Raw genomic sequence first — 27833 nt, 5'->3', positions numbered from 1 at the left:
CCAATCACCTAAGCTGGGTACTTAAGGTGCACCCTTCATGTGGGCTGAGTCCACCCTCCTCTTGTAGTTGAGCCTTGGTTGCTCTTGGCAGGTCAATGGGAGGGATTTACCCAGGCCAGTCAGCTGCAAGGACTGGCCGTGACCACTTACCACCGATCTCCACCTTCCTTCAAGGATCAGCGATACAAGGTCAGGATCTTGATGCTCCAAAGTGGTCCACTGGGTGCACAGGCCATGGGATTTCCTAGGTAGTACAGGCCAAGGTCAGTCCACACCTGTGTTTTGCCTAGGGACACCCAGTCTGGGCTCTAAAGCAATCTGAGATGACTGATGTTTGCGTTGGACTTGGAGATTCCCTCATGAAGCCCAGCTGTGAATCTAGGCTGGCTGCTGCTAGTGCTGGGCCTGGGGCCACTTAGCAAGAGGTATGGGGGCTTCAGAGTTAGTGAGGCCAGCTGCTACTTATTTGAGATTATTTGGGAAGTTGTGAAGCATAAGGGAAGACCAGCCATTCATATGGAAAAGTCTGCGTTAACAGCTTGGGTGGACCCATAGTTGGTTGGGACAGACTCCCTGGGGATCTCTAGGTGGAGCAAATAATGTTAACCCAGGTGATGGATTCTCAGATATGGCACTGGCCTATTGGCTCTGTGGCTCCGTGAGGGGAAGGTTCAGAAAAGGGACAATCGCCTCTGCCTGCCCCTCCATCTGCAAGAAAGCTGTCCCCCAGCTCTCGCCCTGAAGTCAGATGCTTCATTCCCTCCCTGTATGCCACTTGTCCCTTAAAAGCTGCTACTCTAGTCCTGGAGCTCAGAGGGTGTGAGTATGCTTAGGACTCCAGAAGTTTCTTTCACTGACTTAGTCCCTGCTGGTTTTTCCATCCAGAAGTTACAGGGCTTAGCTTCTTGGCACTGGAATCTGGGCTGGGAGGCCTGCTATCTTGGGACTCCTTGCTCCCAAGATATCCCTCCTGAATTTTTGTCCACCACAGGTGGGTGTGACACCAACCTGTTCAGCATGTCTGCCACTCCTACAGTCTGGATGGACGTGGTTTCTTCAATTCTGTAGTTGTCAGACTTCCACTCAACTTGATTTCTAACTGTTGTAAGTGATGATGTTCTATAATTTAGTTATAATTGTGATACTCTGGGATAGGAGGCAAGCCTTGTTTACCTACGCTACCATTTTGACCAGAAATCCTGAATCCTTTTCAAAAGTCATGAAGAGTCACCTCCTAATTTGTCTTCAGTATCAATCCAGATTTCAAGTCAAATCCTTAAGCATTTAAAATGTATCTACTCCAGGGCTGGGGCTGTGCTAGAGGTTGCGGGAGGGAGATGCCTGATTTCTACCTTCAAAAAGCTTGCATGCTTGCTCAAAAATCTCTCTTGATTTTCTTCTCTGTACTTCTCAGTAATGCTGTAGCTATTAATTTATTGTTCATTCAACAAATATTTATTGAGTCCTTATTATGTATCAGATACTAAGCTGGGAAGTAGGTATTGGTTGGAGAGGTGGACTGCAGGGATACAAAATAAATAAGAGTGTAGTTCTGACTCTTGAGGCACTCACTGTGTAGTGTGATGGACATACTATGTTCAGATAATTAAGTTGCATTGTGATAAGTTTTAGAATAGCTTACCTTAGGAGATGACATTTGAGGGGATCTTGAAGAAAAGTTGCCAGGGAAAAGAGGAGGAATCTCTACACAGAGAATCAAATGTCTAATGTTATGGATGCATGCTGTGTTTGGGAACTAGTAAATAGTTCATATGAATGAAGCAAAGATTTGGGGGTAGAAAGCATGTATGTACCTGGCAAATTAGGTTTTTCTCTCCCTTTTCAGAAAGCACTTTGTCTATAAAAGTAGAAAAGGCTTACTGTTTTCTCCTGCTACCCATAATAGTTTGTTTTTTTTGTTTGTTTGTTTTTGTTTCCCTAGCCTTCCGCCTAATTTATATTTTATATACTTTTATTTCTATTAAGGCCCCCAGGGGTAAGGAGTCATAGGATCCCTTCTTATTTGTATCTGTTTCTTTCAACATGTTAAGTGTTACAGTTTGCTTATGGTAGGCTTTCAATATTTGTCAAATACTAATTTTTAAATTCTTGGTATTTGGTATGATCATGATGCTTGAAAGAATTCCTAACACATACAGTCTTCTTAATTCTCTTGATTCTCAGTGTGATCCTGTGATGTTTAAGTATTTTAATATTCTCATTTTTTATGAGAAAAGATAGCTACGCTCTCAAAATCACAAGTAGAAAGTAGTAGGCATATTATTAGAAATGCTCATTTTTTTGGCTTTTGTATGTTTTATATTTACAAACTAACATTTATGTATGTATATTGGTGTGTGTGTCTACATCTGTCAGTACACATATATACATGAGGAAAACACAGAACTAGAGCATATTATATAAATATTTATTGTCTAAAATGGCTTACAATTGGTTAAGAATTATATTGTTTCCTTTGTGTTGAAGTCTTGGGTAATGGTAGCTTTTATTAACACTTTGAATATCCTCATTTTGTCCAGAATAACCATTTATCTCAATCTTTACATAAGCAGTAAAATTGTATAATTGCTACTCATTGGAAAGATTTTAATTTCAGATCAGATAAATACATTCAATAGAATGGTGTATCTGTAAAATGTATATTATTTAAATTTTCACTGTGATGGGTTGTGAAAAATGCTTTTTTCTGGGACTGTGCTGCTTTGAATTGGTTGTTCTTTAACAAAATATTTTTAGGCTTTTACATAGTAACTAAATGATCAGTGAATTTCCCAAACTTTGAAGTGGAGACAACTAGGCCCATCTTCTGATAAAAGATTCAGATTGTTTGTTTTTCTGTATGTTTTCCCTAACAGATTTGCTAACAGCTTTCGGTAACATCTCGAAATGATTTTTTCCGTTTATGGAAGAGAGGAATATTTTTTTAATGACGTAGTTTTTTTACTTTCTGATTGTTTTTGGTACTTTAAAAAATGATAACTAGTTCACATATACTACATGCCATTATTGCCCATTAGTAATAGTTGCAGTACCTATACGATCTATATGTTCTTCATGTTTTCTTTATAAAACCGCAGACCATTTTCTGTCGTTAAACAAATCTGGGTGATACTGGGAAAGATAAGTTGTCAGATGAGGAGTTTTAAAGTTTCTCTTCTTAAATTGACTGTGTTAAGCTTTAGATCAATGTCTGGCTCTTAATTTTAGTAAAATGGCATGACACACTATATCCATGGAGAGCTTTTGACAAAATTTATTGGACTTTTTTTAATGTGCGGTTTACTCAGGTGGCTTCAGTTTCCCTGTAGTAAAATTGTATTTCAGTGCTGGTGCCAGAGTACAGAACAATATTGTAACTGTGAACGCATCTTCTGCAGCCGCTGTCTTGTTCCCTTTCTTTGTTGATATTTTTCTTTCTTAAACTTTGTTGCTCAGAATATCTTTAATGCTAGCCAAGGAGTCAGGGATTTGGACGTATTTTCATGGACTTCCAAAGCTTTTTACCCCCAGGTGAGTTAACTGTAAGGAACAATAATACATTATTGAGGTATTTCAGCATGTATAACAAATTTACATTATATCCTTTGAAGTCTTTGCTTAAAATATTTTTTTTACCAAAAAAGATCTATACAAAGTGCTGCAGTTGTTTCCCCTTAATCCTTTTCCCTCTACTTCTCCCAAAGAATGTGTTATTAGTTTAAGTTAAACTTTTATATGACTTCAAATTTGATATGTTTAGTTTTGTGACTAGCTTCTCCCGCAATTACATCCAACTCTAGCTTTTTCAGAACTAGCTTATTTAGGTGGGAGAGTCTTGACCCCATGCCTCTTCTCTTTTTTCCTGTTCTTCCACAGTGCCGTTGTGAATGTTCATCTGAGAAGGGGGAGGGGATATGATTTATATGCTGCTGCCAGGTCTTACATTCCTGTAGTAAATAAAACATGTATCTTAGCATTGCTTGAGAGTAAGCGGCACAGTTCTGACTTTATGTCTGTTACTTCTTTTTATACTGCTTAATGTTAAAAATTGCATAGACTTTGTTTTACATTTATCAATACAGTTCATTTAACTATTCAATTAAATATTTTAATAACAGTTCCATATATTGCTTTCATTGAGTAACTTGCAATTAATAGTTTTTGCCAACACTTATACCTCAGTGTTACCATGAATGATCAAAAGTTAGAAATACTGTTACACTTAATTAAATGCTCCAGGTGTATTATTAAATACCAGTCAGATTATTTTTCTCTAAATCTGTTACCTGCTTGTGATTTTTTGATGTCATACCATGTAATTATTTTTAACTTTCAGTTGTAGTAAATAAAGACTAACCTGCCTCTTCCAACTTTGAAATAGCATGACATATTTACTAAAATTGATCATACAGAAGTAGACATTTTAAATGTTTACTGAAAACCTTGTAAGTGTAGTCATGCAATGTAAACTTCAGACCCTACTTTACATTTCTGAGTGCTCTTGTATTCATATTACTGTGCACATATATAAGTTTTTGCAAGTATGCATGCATGAGTATATAAAATGGATATTTTAAGATTATTTTAAATTGAAATCTAGTGTGAATTTTTCAAGTATTTAAAATTCTCATTTCCATTAAATTGTCAATATACAACTAAAGAATTTTGGATAAGTATGGTATGATAATTACGGTAAATGTAAATAAATATTGTCTATAGTGCATATTTGTATAACTAAAAATTGATGATTTTAATCAAACAATGAAATTTACAGTCTAGGATGGTTGCTAGTGGCTCTAAAATTTTCCTTGTCCAACCATATATTGAATTAAAGACACAAATACACAGAATTCTTGAATCTGCATTTTTTTAAGCTCAGGATTTTATTTTTTATTTTCTACTACATACTGGACATGTTTACACACCTCTTATATGAGACAATTTATAGGGATAGAGCTAGTCAGTAATATTTTGTCTTGCATAACGTGTTACTTTGTTTTTCATTTTTATTCTGACATTACTAAATACTAATTTTAACCTAATGTTTGAGCAAGTGTCCCATTGTGATCATCTTTTACTGAATTTCAATATGGAGCAGTTTATAGAGTGTATATTACTGTATTTAAGATTGCCATTTAAATCTGTTTTAAAGGAATAATAATAAAAATGGAAAACCCCCTAGTGGGAAACTTTGACTTACATTTAGTTGGGCAGACAAACAAATATGGGAAGGTTGTTGTTCCTCTTCATTGCATTTACATAGAAAACACTTTCATCACAGCATTCATAAAATTTAGGGCATGTTCTTTTCTTTCATTGTGGAACTGACTCTCTTATATCCAAATGCATTATATTGATGTAAAAATGCCTCTTTAGTGTTCATCTCTCTTTTCTACTAAAAATCTAACCATCTTTTTCTGTTAATAGCGTTAATATTTCACAGTTTAAAAATGGCCAGCAAATCTAGCAAGACATCTTTATTTGTACCATATTAAGAAAGTACAAGTTGTTAAAATCCTAAAAACATTATTATATCATGTATAACTAGTAAATGATAAGGTGTATCTATATTTTATATACATTTGGTCATCACTGTTATTGCTATTTATAGATAAGTCTCCAGAGTCTTAACACCTATTTTCTCTATTTGTAAATAATTATTACAGACAATGTAAGGAAATGAAGATTTAGGCTTTTTAACCCATATCAACATACAGTAATGCAGTAATAATGATTCATAATTATTCAGTTGTTCACATAGTAAATTTGTTTCTCCTCTTAAATATTTCATTAAAAGATAGAAGTAAAATCAAGTACTGTATTTCTCAAATTTTTATGGACAAAAGTCTGGGGTTCAGTTGCTGTCCTATTGTATTTTCTTCTCTTCAACTTTATTTTAATTATTATTCAACATTGAAAAACTGAATGACTCTTTAATGGTGGTATTGACTAATACTTCAATTAGTAGTCAGTTTACATGTGTATTCACATATGTACATGTGAACTCAGTTTACATGTGTATTCTCTTTCTTAGTTGACAGTATTATAGAACTATTGTAAAGCTATTAATGGGAAGATGTTGAAAGTGATAATAGATTGTATTTTGTTTATTTTTTTTTCCTATTCAAATTTTCAGGAACCTAAAACTAATACTGATGAATTTTTCAAAGACATAAACTCCTGCTGCCCACAGGAAGCAACAATGCAAGAACAAGATATGCCGTTCTTGCGAGGAGGTCCGGGAATGTACAAGGTAGTGAAGACAGGACCTTCTGGCCACAACATCAGAAGCTGCCCTAACCTTAGAGGTATCCCAATTGGAATGTTAGTTCTGGGAAACAAAGTCAAAGCAGTGGGAGAGGTATGGATTCTTGTAGCTTCATGACTTCTAAGATACTCATTTTTAAATAATACAACCAAAACATCTTTTTCTTCCAAAGGTTGCCATTTCCATTCAGGTTTTTAAATGCTAGTCTTCTTTATCTTTATTTGTATTGAAAATACTAATGTAATTTTTCTGTGCTTCTTTTCTAATAACTTTATTCTCATAATCATCCTTGTGAAAAATGATATATTAACAAAATGATGTATATGTATACATAAATGTTTTGTATTTGCATATATATTTTTATTGTTATAAATGTACTATACTGTCATGGATTAACAGCACTTTTAAATATTTGCTATGGCTCTGTCCAGGGAGTTCAGTTGGTTATGGCATTGTCCGGATGCAGGTTTGATCCCTGGCCAGGGCACATACAAGAATCAGCCAATGAATGCATAAATAAGTGGAACAACAAATTGGTGTTTCCCTCTCTCTCTCTCTCTCTCTCTCTCTCTCTCTCTCTCTCTCTCTCTCTCTCTCTCTCTCTCTCTCCCCCCCTCCCTCCTCCCCACCCTCTCTCCCCTTTCCTCTTTCTAATCGCAATTAATATTTTAAAAAGTATATTTGCTGTGGATCATTATAGAGATGTGTATATACACAGGGTTTCTTTTCTTTGTTCCTATTCATGTGTCTCACTGAAGTCCTGAGCAAATACAATTACTCTTTCATCAACTGTGGCATTTGTCTCAGCTGATGAGCTTGAAGATGTAGTGTGTCATGCTATTTCTCAGTGTCAGTGTCATTTTCAAGTTGCATTATAGGCACCACCAACATAAATTAAAAAGCATCTTGTGTTATGACATTTTAGGTGTCTAAAGAAAGAGCCATGTGTTTTTGAGTAACATTTAAAATTATTTAGGGATGATCCTTGGGCCTTAAAAATTATTATTTTAACTCAAGTCATATAAGTAAGCAGTGTTTTACACAACTTCCTATTGATTTCTGTCCTATGCTGTGGTCTTAATTTCTGAAACTAATTTTATGGTAGATATTTATTGGATTGATTATACTATTCGAACTCAAACTTTTTGCTCGCTTTCAGCCTGGATGACCTGAAAGAATCAAGCCAATCAATCATACTTTTTGTTATGTACTAGGTAACCAATTCTGAAGGTACATGGGTGCAGCTGGATAAGAACAGCATGGTAGAGTTCTGTGAGAGTGATGAAGGAGAGGCATGGTCCTTAGCTAGAGACAGAGGCGGAAACCAGTACCTCCGACATGAAGATGGCAAGTTGGCTTAAATTTGTGATTTATTCCTATTAATCTTTGAAATGCTGAAGTTTAAAGCATAGTGTATTTCTTTGATCACAAGTAGCTTATTGTGTTTATTTTTTAAGTAAAAGCAAAACTAAGTGTTAAAAAATTCTTGCAGTTATTTACATTTGGCTATTAAATGAATGCACATCAAAGAAGAGAATTAAAAGAAAACGTGGAACATATGAATCCATCTTTGTAAGACATGCTTCTTATTAATAGGAATTTGTGTGATTTTTCTTCTATAGCAGTCCAGGACTGAATGTTTTACCCTTTCTACCACTAAATGAAAGTTTAGTTTCAAACCTCCAATCACAGTACTACTCCCAGGCAATTTCATTTGATTAACTTTTGTATCAGGAAAGAAAAATAAATGCAAACTATCTTTTGGGCATTTTCTATTTTGTTGTCAGGGTTTCAGCTTGCAACTTCATTTTACTTCTTCAACAGTGCTCTCATTTAATAAAAGATTTTCGATTTTTTCCCCTTCTCTTGTTCTCCTGGTGGCAGTAACTTGCTCATCAAAGTTCAGACCACATCATCAGATGGGTGAAGATTTATTTAACTGATGCTGACAGAGACTCAGGAATTCCCTCAGTGTTCTGAAAGAACTGTCTTTACCACTAGAACAAAACTGATATTATATTGAAGTCAATTTTTATTTCTTTATACCCACATTGTGAGTCCCTTATGGGCAGGCACAGGGTTTATTTTTTAAGATTTTATTTATTTATTTTTAAAGAGAGGGGATGAGAAGAAGGGAAATATTGATTGATTGCCTCTCATATTCTCCCCAGCCTGGGACCAAATGTGCAACCCAGGCACATGCCCTGACTGGGGATTGAACCAGTGACCTTTCAATTTTCAGGACAAGTTTGCAGGACAGTGCCCAACCAAGTGAGTTACACTGGTCAGAGAGAGGCATGGGTTTTTTATCTTTGTAGTCCTAGTCCTGAAATAATTTTTGCACATACTACTTGCTAAGTTTTATAACTGCAAGTTAAGTCACAAAAGTACTAGTAAGGACATCAAAATAAATGGGTAAACGAAGCTTAGACTTTTCTATCAAATCTCAAAATTATAGTATAGTGTCAGATAACAAAAGGACATGCTTCTTTATTCCAAAAAGAATAAACTTATAATATTCATTATCTAAGAGGTAATATGGCCATAAGCATAAATAGATTGAAAAAACTTTTGAAACCTGCTTGAATGACAGAGTACATTTAGAAGTACCTATTAACATTATACATAAAACATTCTCCCATTTGTCACCACAATAAGTGTAGGGTAAATGAAGTTAATCAGGCTCCCTTACCCAGATGTCTGGGCAACTGAGAGAAATAGTACTCCCACAGCCTTGAGAAATTGGAAATCCATTCAGGTTTCCCCATGCAGGATCAAATCCTGCTGACTACGCCAATTGTGTTGCAGCCTTTCAAGGCCGGGCAGGTTTACACAGGATTCAGGTAGAGGGAAGAAAATTTGTGGAGTTGTGGGAATGCCGGACATGCCTTTATTCAGGGGTGGGGCCATCCATGCACACTGCAAGCCTTCTGTCCCCCTGGCAGGGAGTCCCAAGTCCCTTGTATACCAAATGCACACAAAGCAGACAGGGTGCCAAGATATTGTATAGCAAAATGTGATTCTGCGCATGCAGACCCATTCTCAAGGCTATGGCAGTAATGTCAGGACTTAGTCATCCTGACATGCTGGTTAGGGAGCCTGACTGGCTTCATTTGCCCCACAGTAAGCTTTTGAGATAGGTTATATCATCTTCATTTTACTGGTAAGGAAACTAAAGCTTATAGAATTTAAAACAACTTACCTGTGGTTATACAACTGAATACAAGGCAGAGGTAAGACTCGAGCCAGAACCTTTGTTTATATCCCAAAATCTGTGCTCATTACACCATTCCATGCTGCATCAATAATTCATTGAACACAATGTTAGAGCCTGCTCCCTTCCTTGCCTTTACAGATAAATTTTTCTTACTTAAAAATAAGGTTATACCTAGCTGGTGTAACTCAGTGGATTGAGCGTGGGCTGCGAACCAAAGAGTCGTCAGTTCGATTAATTATGGTGTGTTTTAGTATTATATCAGATAGAATTTATAGCCACTTAATTATTAATGGAGGATTAACTCAGTTTACCAATTTTATTTTGCATTGTTCCCATTTGTAAACTAAATAAAATATTTGCCATTTCTTTCTTGAACTAAGAATTCTGATACATTTGTTGACTTTAGGATGCATTAGTAGGTCTGACTTCAAGACCTGGTTTATCATCTTTTTATTTAGGGAAAATATCCTTATATAATAAGTGAAAATAAGTTAAAAGTTGAATTTTCCATAATTTTCACATTCAAAATTTGAAATATTTTACAAGTCAAAATTCCTCTGGGTACCATACACTTAGATATTTTGAAGATTTTTTTCCTATTTGAATACTAATATACAAAATATTTTGATTTCTGGTTTATAGGGTATCCAGTTTTGTTTTGTAAAATGCCCTTGTATAAATTTGTTAAAATATGAGTTTCTGGTTCAGAAATAATAGTATACATTCAGTGATTTCTACCACAATAAAAGTAAATTGGTTCCCTAAGAGAATATCCTATTTCTGAATTGCACTGTTTATTTGACAGATGAAAACAAAGATTTGTCATGTACTTTGTCAGTGTCAGTGACCTAATTGGTAAACTTATTACCAAATTTAAATATTGACCATCATAAAATCTTTCTGGCATTTTTCTCTTTGTTCTTTGAATGTGGGATAACACATCAGAAACCTCTTTTATAGTTGTGCCTTTTTTTGTAGAACAAGTGCTTCTGGATCAGAATTCTCAAACTCCTCCTCCAAGCCCTTTCTCAGTACAAGCTTTCAATAAAGGGGCAAGTTGCAGTGCCCAAGGATTTGATTATGGACTCGGAAATAATAAAGGTAGGTGTTCATAAGTAGACTTTTACATGCCTAATTTTAATATTTTTATTACCTTCTTTCCTACCTATTTTAATTATTGTTTATCCACAAAACTTTATTACAGTTTGTTCCTAGAAAACTAATGATCAAATAAATCATTTACAAAAATTTCTTTAATACTATTGTTTTTGTCAGTTTTAGCTCATTTATAGTTGTTTACATATTTGTTCCTATTTTAAAGACACTCACTTTGAATTTATATCATAAAGATTCTGTGTCACTATATCCAGTAAAAGAACTATTTTCCCTTGTCTAGTTATTATTAGGAGTAATGTTAATAAACAAAAAAGAACTTCCCAAAGTGATCCATTAAAATCAACTTTAAGTAATATTTTAAGTAATATTGCACATCAGCTATATTAAATTTGTGGGGTTTTGAATGTCTAATCATGTTATCTTAGTTAATTTAGAATTATATGACATGACATCTTTGGATTTGGTATGTATAATAAAGCTGGAAGAAATCCTAAGGCATATGGATATAAAATGTATACAAATTTTTTGGCTGCATTAATGGAAGAAACCAGCATCATGGACACTTGAAGCAGTAGTTATTTTGAAATAATTTATACGTGAATTTCATCCAGATTTCATTTGTGTGTAAATTCGGACACATTCATGTTCTTCGCTATGAATCTGATCCTCTTTCAAAATCAGCCATGTTGTCAGCAGATAGCATGCAGTAGGACAGTAGGTTAGAGGGAGAAAATTGCTTTCATGGAAATCATTTTAAGTGTTATTTAAACTAATTCACAGGATTTGATTTCAAGAAATAGATACAATGTCATTTTACCTGACTTGCAGTGCAAGTGAAGTAATAAAAGTCTACAAAAAGCAAAATTACCTCAACATAGAGGAAATACTCAATTTAAAATAAAACCACCTCTTTTGATATTATTTTCCACAGAAAATTTTTATGAAGGAAGCCTAACCACAAGATTTCTTTTTGGCCCTCCCTACTCTGTTGTGCTGGTGTCTCCCACAGGTGTGCTTGCTCGTTTCTGGTAGCTCAGCTTTCAGCTAACCTTAGCTCAGTCTTCACACTTGCGTAGGGTGAATTCTCCGTGGTGTTTCCTTCGTGTTCCTTCTTACCGTTGCCAGTCCTTAAAATCTCGGTGCTTACTTACCACTCCTATACTTCTATGGCAACCTGTTTTAAAGCCATCTTTAATTCAAGTTGTGTGTTTTCAGTGTCTAAAATGTCTAAATTATACTGGTGGCTATCACTTTAAATCAGTATTTAAAATATAATTTATGAAAACATCATAAAAACCAACTTTTAAGAGATGCAAACATTGCTGACATGTGTTATTAAATACAAATAATGATATATTACTTTTTAAAAGTGGGATTTTGTTAATATTGCTCAAAAATAGCATGTGCTTATACACTTTTTAAATATTTAGATGAAGCAAAAAATGCTAAGAAACTTTTATCTGACTATATTTAACATTTATTACCTTTAACAATAGTTCCCATTTTATTTAATTCTATACTATTCAAGATACTGTGTTCTATAAAAATCTTTTCTCTTCAAAACAATTTTATCAAATTAATTATAATCTCTAAAAATCTCTGAAATTCTTTTTGTAATCTACAGCATTAATTTTTGAAAAATAAAGGTGTATAGCTTGTGTGTATACTTCTTTCTGTGTAAATCTATTTCTGTTGGTGCTTCATTTGAAATTTTTTTCTCTTCAGCATCATTTAAACTATAGTCTTATAAATAAGCAGCTATAGTCTATCCAGTTATGTTATTTCATATTTTTAAAAATGTTTTTCTGTTAATGTCTTTTGTATTTAATCTTAAGGGAAAATGTCAGAATTCATATTTGAGATATTATTCAAGTCAGGTAGCTCATATTCCTTTTTATCTTATTGTCTTAGAGACTTTTCTATTATCCATAAAAGCAAAAGAGTCTGTGCTTTTAAAAATGAATAATTACTTTGGCAGTAATAATTTTAAAAAAGAAAGTACTAACATAACTGTAATGTAAAGATATTACTATGTTAATAATGTATGCTTTGCTTCCCTTGAGTACTACATTTTTCAACACTCATCTTACCTACTTATTTTCTGCATGCAGTTTACTGTGTATGAGGCAGGGTGTTGTTAGTCATTGTCAGATACTATGTCGAAGACATTTTCTTAGATCTTCATTTATACTTAGATGATAATCAACTTACCATAGATTCTTCATAGACTGTGTATTCTCCTGTGCTGTTGCTAGATGTTGTATCTGTGAACATCTATGAATTTAATCAATGAATTTAAATCAATTTGGGCTGTTTTAATAGATTTTGTGGGTGCTTCCGTTATTAAAACAACATGCAACTTTTGGTCCCTAATTTGAGGTTGATGATCACCAACTTCCACACATTTCTGAATTGGCATTGTTTTATTTAGTGTTTAACTTTATCTGAATGTCATGAAGCACCATTTACTTTGCCATTTTGGATGTTAATTAATAACAAGTTGTAGTTTTGACTGTTTTGCCCACTGCAGGTGACCAACTGAGTGCCATATTGAATTCAATTCAGTCACGGCCCAATCTCCCAGCTCCTTCCATCTTTGATCAAGCTGCAAAACCTCCCTCTTCCCTAGTCCACAGCCCATTTGTGTTCGGACAGCCCCTTTCCTTCCAGCAACCTCAGCTTCAGAGTAAGTCTGTCAGCCTTACCTGCCTCATCAAGCCATTTCTGAAGCTTTGTTCTGAGTTTTATCAGTTACTAATTATTTATCAACTCACTGGAGTGGTTTTATTTAAAGAGGATGTTATCCCTTCCCCATTTTTGAAGCATTTCAGCTATTCTGAGCTAAGACATTCTGCAGCTAAAACATTTGTTTTTAATCACACTTTTTTAAAGTGTATCTACTAAAATATGACTATTATGCTGTCTATTCTGATTCCTGTATTGGCAAATATATACTATAAAACATGTTTGGAAGAACATACTTAACTTCAAATTTTCTTCTGTAATGTGCATGACTGTGCCAAGCACCAGTCATAGGGACACCTTTCATTGTTTCACGTCGGGTTTTTGCTATTTAGAGATGCCCTGAGATGATAAATCTATTTCAGCGGGTGAAAGAGAGACTGTACTGGGCAGGTTTGTTTGTTGTAAGTGAATTTGATATTCATAAAATATATAGCAACTTAGGCTTCCAAATTTTCTCAAACTGTTCTTTCTTCTGTTACTTTTTATTATTATTATATTTTGTTGTTTTTTGTTTTTAATATATTACACTGATCATTTGATTCCAGTTCTGCCTCCTAGGACTGCTCTAGCCCTTAATCCACGATAGTTTCTCTCACCACTGTGGAAAATAGACCCAAAGAAATTACACCTAGCTGAGTGGTCTTTTTTCTTAATGACCTCCTCACTTCCAGATAAATTTCCCCAAGTTCCTTAAAATATGACAGTATGTGCTCCTTGGCCTTCAGTTCACATGTCGGCTGCAATATACAAATACACTCACTGAGTGAGATAGTTTATAAAAGTCTTAGCTGACACACCCATTGTTTGGATTCAAATGCATGACCTCTTTGCTTTAATAAAGTACATTCACAGTGAGGTCTACATCATTTTTTACAAAATTACTTTGATAACTGTTTTTAGGATTACTTAAGATAATGCTAGCTTGTTTAGATTTTATTAGGAACCAGGGTAGTATATAGTTAGCAAATGATGTTATTCACTATAATATGGTTGTCTAGCTTAGGTAAAGAGTATACAAGCCTAGAAACTTTTCTAGATTTATACTATATTTTAGGCAAGTTTAATTAATAAAGCTAATTAGGTTAGAAATGTTAGTATGAATTTAGCTAATCTCTATTCATATATGATATTCATTTGAATGTCTCTTAAAAGAAGAACTTGGAGGAAATACAATAGTGTAATATGTGTGAAATAATTTTTTCCCTTCCCTGATAAGCATTATAGAAGAATAAAAGAGAAGTAAATACTTAGTTTATTCATTTTATGAAACAATAGACTTTTTATATTTAGATGAATTCAGATTCAAGGAAATTTTAAAGGTAAGGTCAAGGGAAAAACAAAAAAAATAAATCATAATCAGTTAGAAAATGTATATATAAAATGTTTAAACAAAAGTTACTCTGATAATGTCATAGTGGCAGCAGATGAGAGCTAAGGAATAAGGACCTTTTTGTTCTGTTTAAAGGATCATCATACAGCTTCTCAGAAACAAGTGTAATTACTTTTTATTTTACAAAATTATTTTTAAAATATTTCAAATTGAAATAGAAAGACTATAATAAATCAGATTTGTCTCTTTGAAAGAATCATAGGTTTCCAGCTGACATGTGTCAGGATAATTTTATGCATATTGTGTCTAAGTGTTATCAGTACCACCACTTTCTTTACCACCATCTTGGGGCAAATTTGAAATCATGTCCCACTTACCGATTTTCTGAATCATCACTTACCTGTGCTGCAACAATGGGAATTACTCGGGTCTCTTCACAAACCTGGTATTCTCGCAGAGTTATCACTGAAGTTTGACTTCCAAATTCCAGAAACCAGAAGTCTTAATCTTCAGCATAACTAAAAAAAGCTATGGAATATAAAAACAGCTTTTCTGTTTTGGAAGTGAATTAGAATTGTATTGATCCTGTCTGATTAGGAAAATCCAATGTGGCAGAGTGCTCATTGCTAAGACTGCCTGAGTAAGTTATCCTTCCCTGAACTTGGCTGACATCCATTCCACCAGCATTTTTCTTGCTTTGGAAGGTGGATTATGTATGCTCCCTTTTTTAAATAGTAAAATGAGAATCATTTTTGTTTTATATTTCTGTGATGCTAAAATAAAACATTATGTATAGAGGACCACGTTGTTCATCTTTGCTTATATTGATCATCACCACCATGTACTAAATATGGTACTTAGCATTCACATACATCTTCCTTTGAGATAATGACTCCATTTTACAGGTAAGGCAACAGGCTTAGAGAAGATGAATTATTTGCTATAGAAACATTCATAGTAAGATGGTAGATCCAGATATGAGGCCAGTTATACTAACTACAAAGGCCATGTTTTAAATATTCAATTTTGCCTACTGTTAAATAATATAAAATCATAAGTTGTGCTTACATTTAGTTCTAGATTCTAACATAATAGTTTTACCTGTATTGGTTATTTTTCCCTTTATAGTTTAATTTTAAGAATATACCTTGGCTTGAATGGAAAAAATTTACCAAATGTCACAACTCAAGTTCCCAGCTAGGTAGATGAGCTCTACGGAGATACACATAAACTGCCCTTCTTGTCAACCTGATCTTTCTTTGAACATTATTATCAGTAGTTCTTTAGAAGTTTTTCCCTGGAGTATAATTTTTTCGCTAATCTCTGGAATTTGAAATACCATGGTATGTTAAGTTAATTTGACTTTTAATTAGTGGAATTATTTTATTATAACTGTACACATACCTATATATACATTGAAATTATTTTACCAGTTATTCTAGTGAAATAGAATAATTACAGAAGTGAAAGTTACAAGTTTTCCTTGCCTTACCATGTATATGTGTGCACAGGAATGAGGGAGAAAAAAGTATGTTCTATAATTTACTTTTTTATTTCAAAATTATGTATGCAGTTTTTAGACTTCCTAAGGAATTTAGCAATAAGATTCCAGTGGACTGAGGTGGAGAATGATGTCTGTGCCTGCTCCTTAAGATTTACTGTACAGGGAAAGGCAAAGCATAAAGTGAAACCAAGAGAGAGGATGCAAGATTTTGGGACAGGTTTTTATTTTCTTCATTTTATAATGAAAAAAAAATTAAGGTTGTTTTCTAAGGAAAATGGTCCAATAAGGAGAGAGAAATTGATGATACAGGACACAGAAGAAAATTGCTAGGACAATATTCTTGCATAGGAGAGAGAATGAAATCTAGTACAAGGAGAAAGGTTGGTTTATCCATAGCTTAGCATAGTTTATCCATCATAACAGGAGAGAAAGAAGAAGGCATAGTATTAGGGGCTTGAGAATGTTCTCCTTTTGTTTGTTTGTTCATTCGTTTTGTTTTTTTTTTTCTCAGTAAAATAGGAAACCGACAGCATCCCGGAGTTAGTATGTGGAAAATGTGTTGGTAGTTTGAGGAAAGAAGATCTCTTAGGCATGAAATGGTAATAGCTAACACATACCAAACATTTGCCATGTAACAGCATTTTAACTACCTCATAGGAATCAACTTATTTGATCAGCTAGAGAACATGTTTCAGTTGAGATACGTCATTTGCAGCTTACAGTGTGAATACCCTAGTGGCAGCATCTTACACTAGAATGGGGCCATCATGCAGGGTTTGATAGGCCATACTTAGTAGATTAGACTTAATCCTCTAAGTATAGGGAATAAAGTGGAGGAGCAGGTTTAAAGGTCCTCAGAACTTTCAACTAAAGGAGTGATATAGGATCAGTGTTACATTTGTGAAAGAACTGAAAATATTATGAAAAAGGTTATAAAGAAACAGCAAATCTTAGAGGTAGGAAGTCCAGAGAAAAGTTGAACAGGGCTTTTAAACTAAGGTGTAAATTGCAGTGGGAATGTAGGAGAAGGAACAAGTTGGGAAATACTCAGGCTGTAAAATGCACAGGACACACTAATGACAGTTGTGGGAGCCAGTCTAGAAGGAAGTCAGTCTTCTGGCTTTGTTTTAGAAAGATGAACACACAATAAAAAGCAGGTTTAAGGAAAAATGAGTTCACTTGTGTAACTTAGCTCCAGTAAACTATAATATAATTTGAATATGGAAAACATATTTAGCATCTCCATAACTAACAGAAACATTGTTGACTGATAAGTTCTAAATATACCATCAAATTATTCATATACATTTTAGTAAAAATAACCTTTAGAGCATTTTCATGATTTTGTGATTAATTTAATTTAGAAAGCATTTTTTAAAGTATTTAAATTCTATTTTTATAATAGGTCTTCTTTATTTCCCACTCTTCCCTAATAGTTCTACATTATAGTATATCTCATTACTTAAACTTTGCAAAACTAAAACTAAATATTGTTACAGCTTTATTAAGGTTTAAATGTGTACATCTGATGAGTTTGGAAGTACTTGTATACCATGATACCATCACCAAAATCAACTAAATGTTTATCTTTTACATTAAACATTTTATCTCATCATTAGAGATTGGCTTTTTCCCCCACTCCCTTTGTTTATTTAGGAAATATGCCATATTGATATGATGTATAATTAATTTCTAGTGTTTGAGGGGCCTAAGAAGTCATCTAGTTCTCATTTTAGAAATAAGAGAATTCTTAGTGACTTGCCCAAGTTATCCAGTTAACTGGCAAATCGAAGACTTGAATAAGAGAGACTCTTAACTCACTTTAGTAATTTTTTTTCTATTACGTCTCAGTTACCTTACATAAACTGTAAAAATTGGAAAAGCCAAGGGGTCATTTACTCTAACCTTATTTTGTACCTTCACTCCTTTGGCAACATCCCTGATAAACTTTGCCACGTGGGAAATTCATCACAGAGTTGTTCTGGTTGTCTATTCTCAGTCTTTTAGAGAGGATGGAAACAGAAATCCTGCTTCCTGCCCCCCACCCCCAATAACAATAAAAGAATGGAACGATGCCTCTGATTTATCTGTGGTTAATACTTCTCCCAGGTTTGAGGCAGTGACTGGTGCCTGCTTTTTTCTTCTCTCTCCAAACATAAGGATTTTATCCTAAAAGACTTTTAGTTTTGCTTTCAGTTCTAGCTGTCTGTGCTACTTAAGTGTTGTATCCTTCTGAAGGCAGGACATGGTTACAGTTAATAATCACCTGATCAGAAATGTCTGATTTCTCTGATATATAGACTTGCAACTAGTAAGCAGTTTGTGGAGAACCAGGTTTTTATTGCTGAGAGCTTCCCTAGCCCTCTCGTGTTTCAAGTTACTGCTCAAGGAGCAATCTTTAATCTTTTCCTGGAATTTTTTGAAATTATTCTAAGGCCTGGAAGAGTTACACATCAAATTTTGCTCTGAATTTTCCTATTTCATCCATCAAAAACTCTGAAATGATATGCTTTTCCCTAATGGTATATCCATTACCATATTTACTAAGGACTTACTATATATTCAGTAATATGTTACATATGTTTTGTCCGATTACAGGATAAAGTAATTGGACAAAAGTCTAGAAGTCATTCAGAGACACATGTGTTGGAGGTTGTCTGTCTTACGTATTTTCACTTACCTTCCTTTCTACATTCATATCGTGTGGATTAATATTCTATTCTAGTGGAAAGCTTATTGCTATTGTATCCTTAAGGTGGAAATTTTGTTCTAGCTTTCATTCGTCTTTTGTTAATTTAGTATATTAACACTTGTGTAGATAATTTTTGGTTCTTATCCATGTCTTAAGCTCCTTTAGCGTTCACATAATTGCGCTTTCCTCCTGATACCAGAATCCTGATACTAGGATTCTGGATATATATTATGCAGTGGTATTGTATACTCTCAGTATATCTCTTAAGGTTTGCTTTCATATTTAAAATTGAAAAATATAAATCTTCTAAAAAGTTAACTATATCAAAGTATATTTAAATGAGCAAATTTTACACACAGTAAATGCATAGCACAGGTGTTATCTGCAGTCACAGTTTAATTTCTTAGGCATTTAGCACTAACCTTTTTAGACTTTTGTAGAATTTTTCTTCTCACTCTGAATCATACCAGGAATCTAATTTCTCTAGGCTTCGTAACAGTGAAAAAGACTTCGAGGCTATTTTTTTTCCTTCGAAACCTTTTCCAGAGGTTTGTCCTTAAACCCCTCACATCATAGCCTACTAGTGTTGTCCTTGTAGTTTTTCACATTTGTGTTTATGGGTGCTTCCAGTCAAGTTAGTATTTTGATTTCCTGCTCCTGTGTCCTTTTGCTAAACCCAGTCTTCACAGATGTTAACAACCAAGCCACAAGCCTGTATTTTTACATTGGCATTTGGAATTCCCTTTGAACTAACTCTTCCAATTAAAAGCTAACACCCTTCTAACTGATATTTTCAGTGAGAGTTGCAAACTATCTATTATGAGATTTAAATACTATAAGAATTCCTTTTGTAGTTGTTGGCACCTTTTGAGTTTTATGGACTTTAATAAGAAGAATGCTCAACAATATTAAAACTTATTTAACTTAGTTGAAGATGATTTGATAGCATGTGGCACATCTCTCCATCCACGCCTGCCATTCTCTCTTGAACCCACTTCAAGTGTCTGCAGTTCACCTCATCTACAGAAATTGCTGCAGTCGGTCTTTGATATTTTTGCTAAATTCACTTGTCAATCCTCAGATCTCATTTTACTTGATTTATCAGCAGTGTTTGACAGAGTTGACCTTTCTTCCTGGAAACTCCTTCTTTGCAGAATATTTCTTACCTCACCGACTGTTCATTTCTAGTCTCTTTTCTACATCCTCCTGTATTCTGTCTTCCTAGGAATGTCCCAGGGCTTTGGTCTCTTTAGACCTCGCTCCCTAAGTGGTCTTTTCCAGGCATGAAATGTTACCCAGCATCTGCATGCTTATGACTCCCACGTTTATCACCACCTGATCAAGTATGTGTGTATTTGTTCATTTCTTCACCTGAAGATAAGCAAGCACCATGGGAGCTGGGACTTTATTTCTGTTCACATTTCATTCTCAATGACTGAAACCGTACCCGACACATGATACCCACTCACTGCCTCACAAGGGGTAACTTTCTGGTTTACGAGTTCACCTTTAATCTTGTCCGTAATAATGAATCAGTTAACTGTTACCTTCCTGTTTTGAGAAAAGTATGTGTTATATTGAATTTTTATTTCAATTTTTTATATTAAGGAAGCTATCTCATTACCTAAGTATGTTTCAACTCAATTAATTACATTTATTTAATTGCTATGAGTTAAAATTTTAAATAAAATGGAATTTTTTAAGATTTAGAGGGCTTTTTAGTATTCTGCTTTTAAAGACTATCTTTAAAGGTTCTATTCTTTTTACAAGATAAATTATTTAATTTTAAGTACTTCATTTTATGCATGGTAAATCATGAATGTGTTTAACATTTTTCAGTGACTTGTGAATTTTCTTTGCTTTGTTTGTATTGTGAAGCTTTATAAACAAAATATGGTGCCTCAGTAATAGGATCTACAAAGTGTAAACACTAAATGTTGGGATTAGTGCTAGCATTTTTCACTGAAGATGAACTCAGAAAAATAGATAACCATAATGTCAACTTGAGCCCACTCTGAGATACATAGTGGAAGAATCATAGTCACGTGTCCATATAGAAATTTAGGGGGCAGTAGGTTAAACTGTAAGTGAATTTATTTCCCACTGTTTACGCCCCCAAAACTTTTACTTAAAAATTTTTATTTGTAAGTAAGTGAGAACCAAATTAAAGAAAACCAAGTTTAAGAAGTATTAGTATAAAGAGAAACGCTCAAATTTGATTTATCAGAGCTCTGAGCCTTACTTGATTTTTAAGTTACCACATTTGAAGCCGTCGTTATTAATCTAAATTAATTAATATGACACTTGTTTTCAGTTTTAATTTTAAAGAAATATAAACTTGTTGAAAAATCTAGCTGAATATAAACTTTTAATAACAGTTGTCACACATATCATTTGAAATGCTTTGTTTCTGCTTGTGTTCTCTGCTAAATTTTTTTCCATTGAATCTGTGCTGCTTCTTTGCCAATGTTTTCCACTGTAGAATCTCCATCTCGCAACCTTGCTTCTCGTGAGCGCATTTACAAAAATTATGGTGTAGCTGGGCCTGCCTCTGCTCTTTCATCTCTGTCTCACAAACTGAAGGGTGGGTATGCGTGCCGTCATGGACGGGCCATGCTTAGTGAACATAGGTGGTTTCAGTGAGGAAGTTACGATTCACCGCAGTCATTTTCATCCCATTCCATTTTTTAAGATTAAAGCTTATTCATTTAACTTTTTATATTTGGAGTTAATTTGTGATCTATCTGTTCAGTATTATAGTGTTGATTATCCTGATATGCATGTTGACTATATCTATAGGCTAAATATTACTCTTATTTAATTTAAACATGTATGAGGTCTGAAAATAGATAGTGTGTAGAGAGAAGTGCCTGCTTTGGGGAGTTGTAAAATTTTCAGAACAAGACGATATATATAGTGTGGGTCAAAAGGAGGCTTACAGTTGTGAGTATGTGAAATGCAGAACTTATATTATTAATTAATTGTGTCATTTTCCATATGAACAACTGTAAACCTCCTTTTGCCCCACCCTGTATATAAGCCATAAGGCACATCATGACCTATAAGAATATATAGTATCTTATGTGACAGATTAGTCTTTAAGTCATTTTTCTGTTCTATAATGCAAAAATTATTTTCCTATTTCAGTGTTTTATGAGAAGTACTTCGATAATTAGGTTAAATTTTTTTTTTAAGTTTAACTTAGTTATCAGTTACCTGTTCTGTCTGGCATGAGTCTTCCTTATAGTTTTTTCTTAGTCACTTAGCTTAAAAATTTTAAACATAGTAATATTTAAACTATATTGACAACTGATAAAATTGATAAAATTTAAAAATGTTTTTAGTCTTTTAAAGTGCCTACTTAAATAATTTTGTCTGAAAGTAATATTTAAACTTAAAATCCTATATTTTAAGAAATTTTGTCAAAAAGTGTTGTAGCAATGACTAAAGTACTGTATAAGTTTTTCAAGTAATTTATTTTTTCTTAGAAATGGATCAGTTTTACATTTTATCTTTATACACTTGATAGTGATATAGAATATTATAGTATAATAAATAGTCACATAGAAACTAGTCTTATATAACCTGATCTCTGTGGCACATGGTGTTATATAACCTGATACAGACTATATATTATGGCATATAATATGATAGTGTAGTATTATATTATGGTATATTATAGTATGGTATCATAATAACATGAGGACTTATGTAATTTTGGCATAAAAATAATTATGCAGGTCATTGATGAATGAATACTTAACTTTAAACATGTTTACTAATTTGTTTGAATGTATTTAATTTCTATCCTACCCTGTATTTTTTTCTTTTTAGAATTCATTTGAGGTTAAAAAATATATTGCCCATTTGTGCTTAAACTTATATATGATAAATATAATCATTAAATTAGTTTAATAATGAATTAGTTAAGTGATGAATGTGAAAGATTATGTGTGCTCTAAAGATATTTAACAAAATATTTGTTTATGTTTATTGATATTTCAAGCAGCCATAACACGGCAATTATTAGTAATATTTACTACATGCCTCAAAACTTTAGAAACCCAAATAAAGAAGAAAACATCATTTAGCATATAACTTTCCCACACATAACAAACTAGACATTTTCTTTTGAAAAATAGATATGAAATGAATTTTGGAAAAGTAAATTTTTCAAAAGTTTAATGATAATCTTACAAATCTTAGGAAGAAATAATTTCACATTATTATTGTGCCTGGACTCACAACAGGTCACCACCTTCACACACTCAGACTCCAGCTGTCACCACCTACAGAGTGAAAGAGAATCTTCGCCACTACTAGGGATATAAAAATAAGGTGTACAGATGCCTGTACTCTCTAACCCTTTCTGTATAACAGTTTTGCTACCACATGACAAATGGTGTTCCTGATACTTGAAAGACTTCATTGTTCAAACAATCACAGAGGAGAGACTTTCTTTATAAGAAATTAAGCACCATTAATTTAGAAAGGAAACCTCTTTCAATTCACAAATTGATCTTTTAGAGAAAGGTGTATCAGATATAAAAGATTAACTACTTATTTGTCTCGATTCACCATTATATATGGTTCAGCTTCCAAAATAAATGTGATGATGAAGGCATTGCCAGCTATCAGATTAACAACAAAAAATTAGTACTCTATAATATTACACACCCAAAATTAGTGGCAGGGACTTAGGCTAATATTAATTCTACTTCATTCAGTGTATTTGTTTATAAAATTCTTCTGTGCTTCTATTACTAGATCTATAAGATGGACTCCAGTTTCTTAACCTACTTTTATACAATTTGAAAGCACTTGTATAACAAAATTGTAACATCTTTTTATCTGTGCTGAATCAGCATAATTATCTGGATTTTTTTTACATTGTGGTTTTTTCCACCACTTTTCCTCTGAATTGAGCGCGTCCCTTATACTGGTTTTATAAAAAGAACACATGTATGATAAATGAAATTTTTGACAACAAAGAGTTGCAAAAAACTGAAGAGCATTATATTCAGTAGTTACTTTTATTTATTGAAAGAATGAATAATTATTCTAAACACTGGCACATTGCAGATAAAATATGCTCTAGGTAGGCTATTAAGCCATACTTTGTTATTTCAGAATTACTTAACTTGCAAACATCTGACCCCATTACACAACAGTGGTTACTGTCACCTCTACCCTGTGGCCTTGGGGGCCATACTATAAAAAGCAGATTTTTAGAGAATCTGAATATTTGGGACTAGCACAAGAAGAAACATTAAGAAAATAGGAATTCATTTACTCGTTCAACAAATATTTATTGAGCACTTACTACATTCCAGAACACATTCTTGACATTACATCAGTGAAAAGTAATAGCCCATAATACCAGTTCTTGTGAACCTTCCTTCAGAAGGGCAGATTCTGTGGCAACACTGCCTTGACCTGTGGATACCTAGAGTGTGCCTACAAAAACATAGGTGCACTTGTACACACAGGCACACACACACGCAGGCAGGCAAGCGGAAAAACATTTCCCTGTGTTATTCAAGTTGTTCACATTCTTTCTCCCCCTTAAAAAAATACCTGCATTGTAACGAGTTAACAGATTTATCTGAATTTGCTCAGTACCATTTTTAAAAACATGAACACTTCTAGCAAGGTGTGTGGATTTTCAGTTTTTCACACCACATGTGTCACTTTAATCAGATTGCTTTCCTCCTAACAACTAACTAAGACTGGGAGTTTTTTATTTTAGGGAAGAAAGGTAGTGTCGCAGGTTGTACCACTTAATGGTAACAAAGACCATTAATGCCTCTAATGTCTCAAAGGAAAGTGGGAAATAGTAGGGTCAGATACCAAAAACAATGGTGCCCATGTAGAAATATCTAGCGTTTGTACTGGGAAAGAGGCAAATTATTTTTTTATCTGTTATTTTCCTGAATCCATATATCAGGGTCCCCCACAATTTAGACATGGGCTACCAATTCTGAGGATGATCTTTTATTCCAAGGTGACATGAGCTCAAAGCTCTAACCAGCTCAGCTTAATGAGCTAGATAAGTTTTCAGAGTTCAATCTGTTTATAAACAGTAGACTGCCTGAATTACATGTAATTAAATAATACCTTTGGGCATTCATATGTTAACTATGAACTATTGTAATCCAAACATTAAAATAGTGTGTTTCCTAAGCAACTCTTTATTAACCTAATCGTATCTGTTTATAGACTTGAAAATGATCAATGTATTTATAAATTTAGTTTCCTAATTCCACAAGACCTATACCATTAACATTCCTTAAGAAGGATGTGAGATACCACTCTATTGGAAATTTTGCTCAACTACACCATACTTAAAAAACACATATTTTCTTAACATTTCTTTTCAAAAAAATTGTTATTTTTTTTTCTTTCTAGTCCCTCACTGAATTTAAATTCTCACTAATTATTGTACTAAGATTGAGGTTCAGCTATGATGGATAACTTATACTGGTGCATAGGTACTATTTGTTGAGTCTGTTTTGCATCCATGAAAATTGTTTTTGATGGAAATGGTTGTATAGTGGTGTAATAGCAATTTTATGAAAAAATATTTTCCTTTTTTTTCCTTTATTTTTCAAGTATTTTTGTATGTGATAAGCAATATAAATCTTTTTAGTCATGATTTTTAAAATCAGTGTTTAGTAGCTAAATTATCAGTAAGTTATAATTTTATTAACAAATTTTACTATGAAATGGACCACAACAGGTGACCGAGGAACTATCTCAACATCTTCTAGACCAGTCTGTACGTCAGGAAAATCAGAACTGTCCTCCAAACACAGCAGATCCATTAAACCTGATGGACGTATGAGCCGGACTACTGCTGATCAAAAGAAACCAAGGGGTACAGACGGTTTATCAGCTAGTGAATCCCTCATGTTGAAATCTGATGCTGCAAAGTTGAGGTCAGATTCTCATAGTAGGTCATTGTCCCCCAACCATAACACCTTGCAGACAATGAAATCTGATGGGAGGATGTCTTCTAGTTTCAGAGCTGAATCCCCGGGACCAGGTTCTCGGTCATCGTCTCCTAAGCCAAAGACTCTCCCCGCCAATAGGTCTAGCCCATCTGGTGCTAGTTCTCCCCGCTCCTCCTCACCACATGATAAAAATCTACCTCAAAAAAGCACGGCTCCTGTTAAGACAAAACTTGATCCTCCTCGGGAACGTTCCAAATCAGACTCTTACACACTTGATCCAGACACCCTCCGCAAGAAGAAAATGCCTCTCACAGAACCATTAAGGGGACGGTCAACATCACCAAAACCAAAACCAGTACCAAAGGATTCAAAAGATTCCCCCGGATCTGAAAATAGAGCTCCTTCTCCCCATGTGGTACAAGAAAACCTTCACAGTGAGGTGGTGGAAGTCTGCACTTCAAGTACGTTAAAAACAAACAGTCTAACAGATAGCACCTGTGATGAAAGCAGTGAATTTAAGAATGTGGATGAAGGTTCAAATAAAGTTCATTTCAGCATAGGAAAAGCCCCGCTGAAAGAGGAACAAGACATGAGAGCATCCCCTAAAATAAGTCGAAAGTGTGCTAATAGACACACCAGGCCCAAAAAGGAAAAATCCAACTTTCTCTTCAAAGGAGACGGAGCCAAACCTTTAGAGCCCGCCAAACAAGCCATGTCCCCTTCCGTGGCCGAGTGTGCCAGGGCAGTCTTTGCCTCCTTCCTGTGGCATGAAGGCATAGTGCACGACGCGATGGCTTGTTCTTCTTTCTTAAAGTTTAATCCTGAACTTTCCAAAGAACATGCTCCTATAAGAAGTAGTTTAAACAGTCAACAACCTACAGAAGAAAAGGAAACCAAATTAAAAAACAGACACTCATTGGAAATATCATCTGCACTGAATATGTTTAATATTGCACCTCATGGACCAGATATATCCAAAATGGGTAGTATCAACAAAAACAAGGTGCTGTCTATGCTTAAGGAGCCACCTCTGCATGAAAAATGTGAGGATGGGAAAACCGAAGCCACTTTCGAAATGTCCATGCATCACCCAATGAAGTCAAAATCTCCTCTTCCCTTGACTTTACAACATTTGGTGGCTTTCTGGGAAGACATCTCTTTGGCTACTATCAAAGCAGCTTCCCAAAATATGATTTTCCCAAGTCCCGGCTCTTGTGCAGTCCTTAAAAAGAAAGAGTGTGAAAAAGAGAATAAGAAGGCCAAAAAAGAGAAAAAGAAAAAAGAAAAGGCAGAAGTTCGGCCCAGAGGTAACTTATTTGGTGAGATGGCCCAGCTGGCAGTAGGAGGACCAGAGAAAGACACCATCTGTGAGCTGTGCGGAGAGTCACATCCATACCCAGTGACATATCACATGAGACAAGCTCACCCAGGTAAACAATATTAAACATATATAAGAACTTTTTGTAAAAAAATAAAATAAACTAGGTACTTCTAACTTGAGATGTTTATGAATTACATTCAACTACAGGGAAACTATTGCATGGAATTTATAGTATCTTATAAATTATTAAAGTACATTCATTATCAATATAGGTTTATTGTGAGAAATGGATAGGGCAGTTTTGTACTATTTTATTTTAATGTATTACAGTCTGAAATATTGTTTATTTTTAAAATGTTTTATGTGTTACCCAAAGGAGACTGTTAGGGTATCTCACAAGTGCTGAGGAAAGACCCGAGTATTAAGTTTCCTTTGATATTAGTGTTTTTCTGTTCAGAATGGGAAATTAAGTTAGATTATACTGAGCCAGGGGCATTTTCCTATGGAAGTGATATCAACTGTTTCATCAGAAGATTGTATTTTATTTAAATATAAGGATTCCTATAACAATTGATTAGTATTCAGAATTTACCCTACAAGTTTGGTTAATTTTTTTTCTCTTTCTACACATTATACCTGAAACCTTTTGTAGAATGTGTGATTCCTTAAAATACATTGTTTTTACAG

The 27833-nt window shown here is 34.1% G+C and overlaps 1 protein-coding gene across 1 annotated transcript in view; it reads left to right on the top strand.

Moving 5' to 3' along the window:
* Positions 1–27833, top strand: part of MYCBP2 (MYC binding protein 2) — a 267325-nt gene that overhangs the window by 190541 nt on the left and 48951 nt on the right. The window contains 4 exon segments of the mRNA XM_045839168.1: positions 6137–6361; positions 7483–7615; positions 10464–10586; positions 25612–27255. Coding sequence (XP_045695124.1) covers positions 6137–6361; positions 7483–7615; positions 10464–10586; positions 25612–27255 — 2125 coding nt within the window.

This window comes from Phyllostomus hastatus, unplaced genomic scaffold (assembly GCF_019186645.2).
Source record: "Phyllostomus hastatus isolate PE091 unplaced genomic scaffold, TTU_PhHast_1.1 phas_contig_29, whole genome shotgun sequence".
NCBI classification, from domain to species: Eukaryota; Metazoa; Chordata; class Mammalia; order Chiroptera; family Phyllostomidae; genus Phyllostomus; species Phyllostomus hastatus.
The sequence above is the reverse complement of the archived record's forward strand: the minus strand, read 5'-3'. Positions and strand labels throughout refer to the sequence as shown.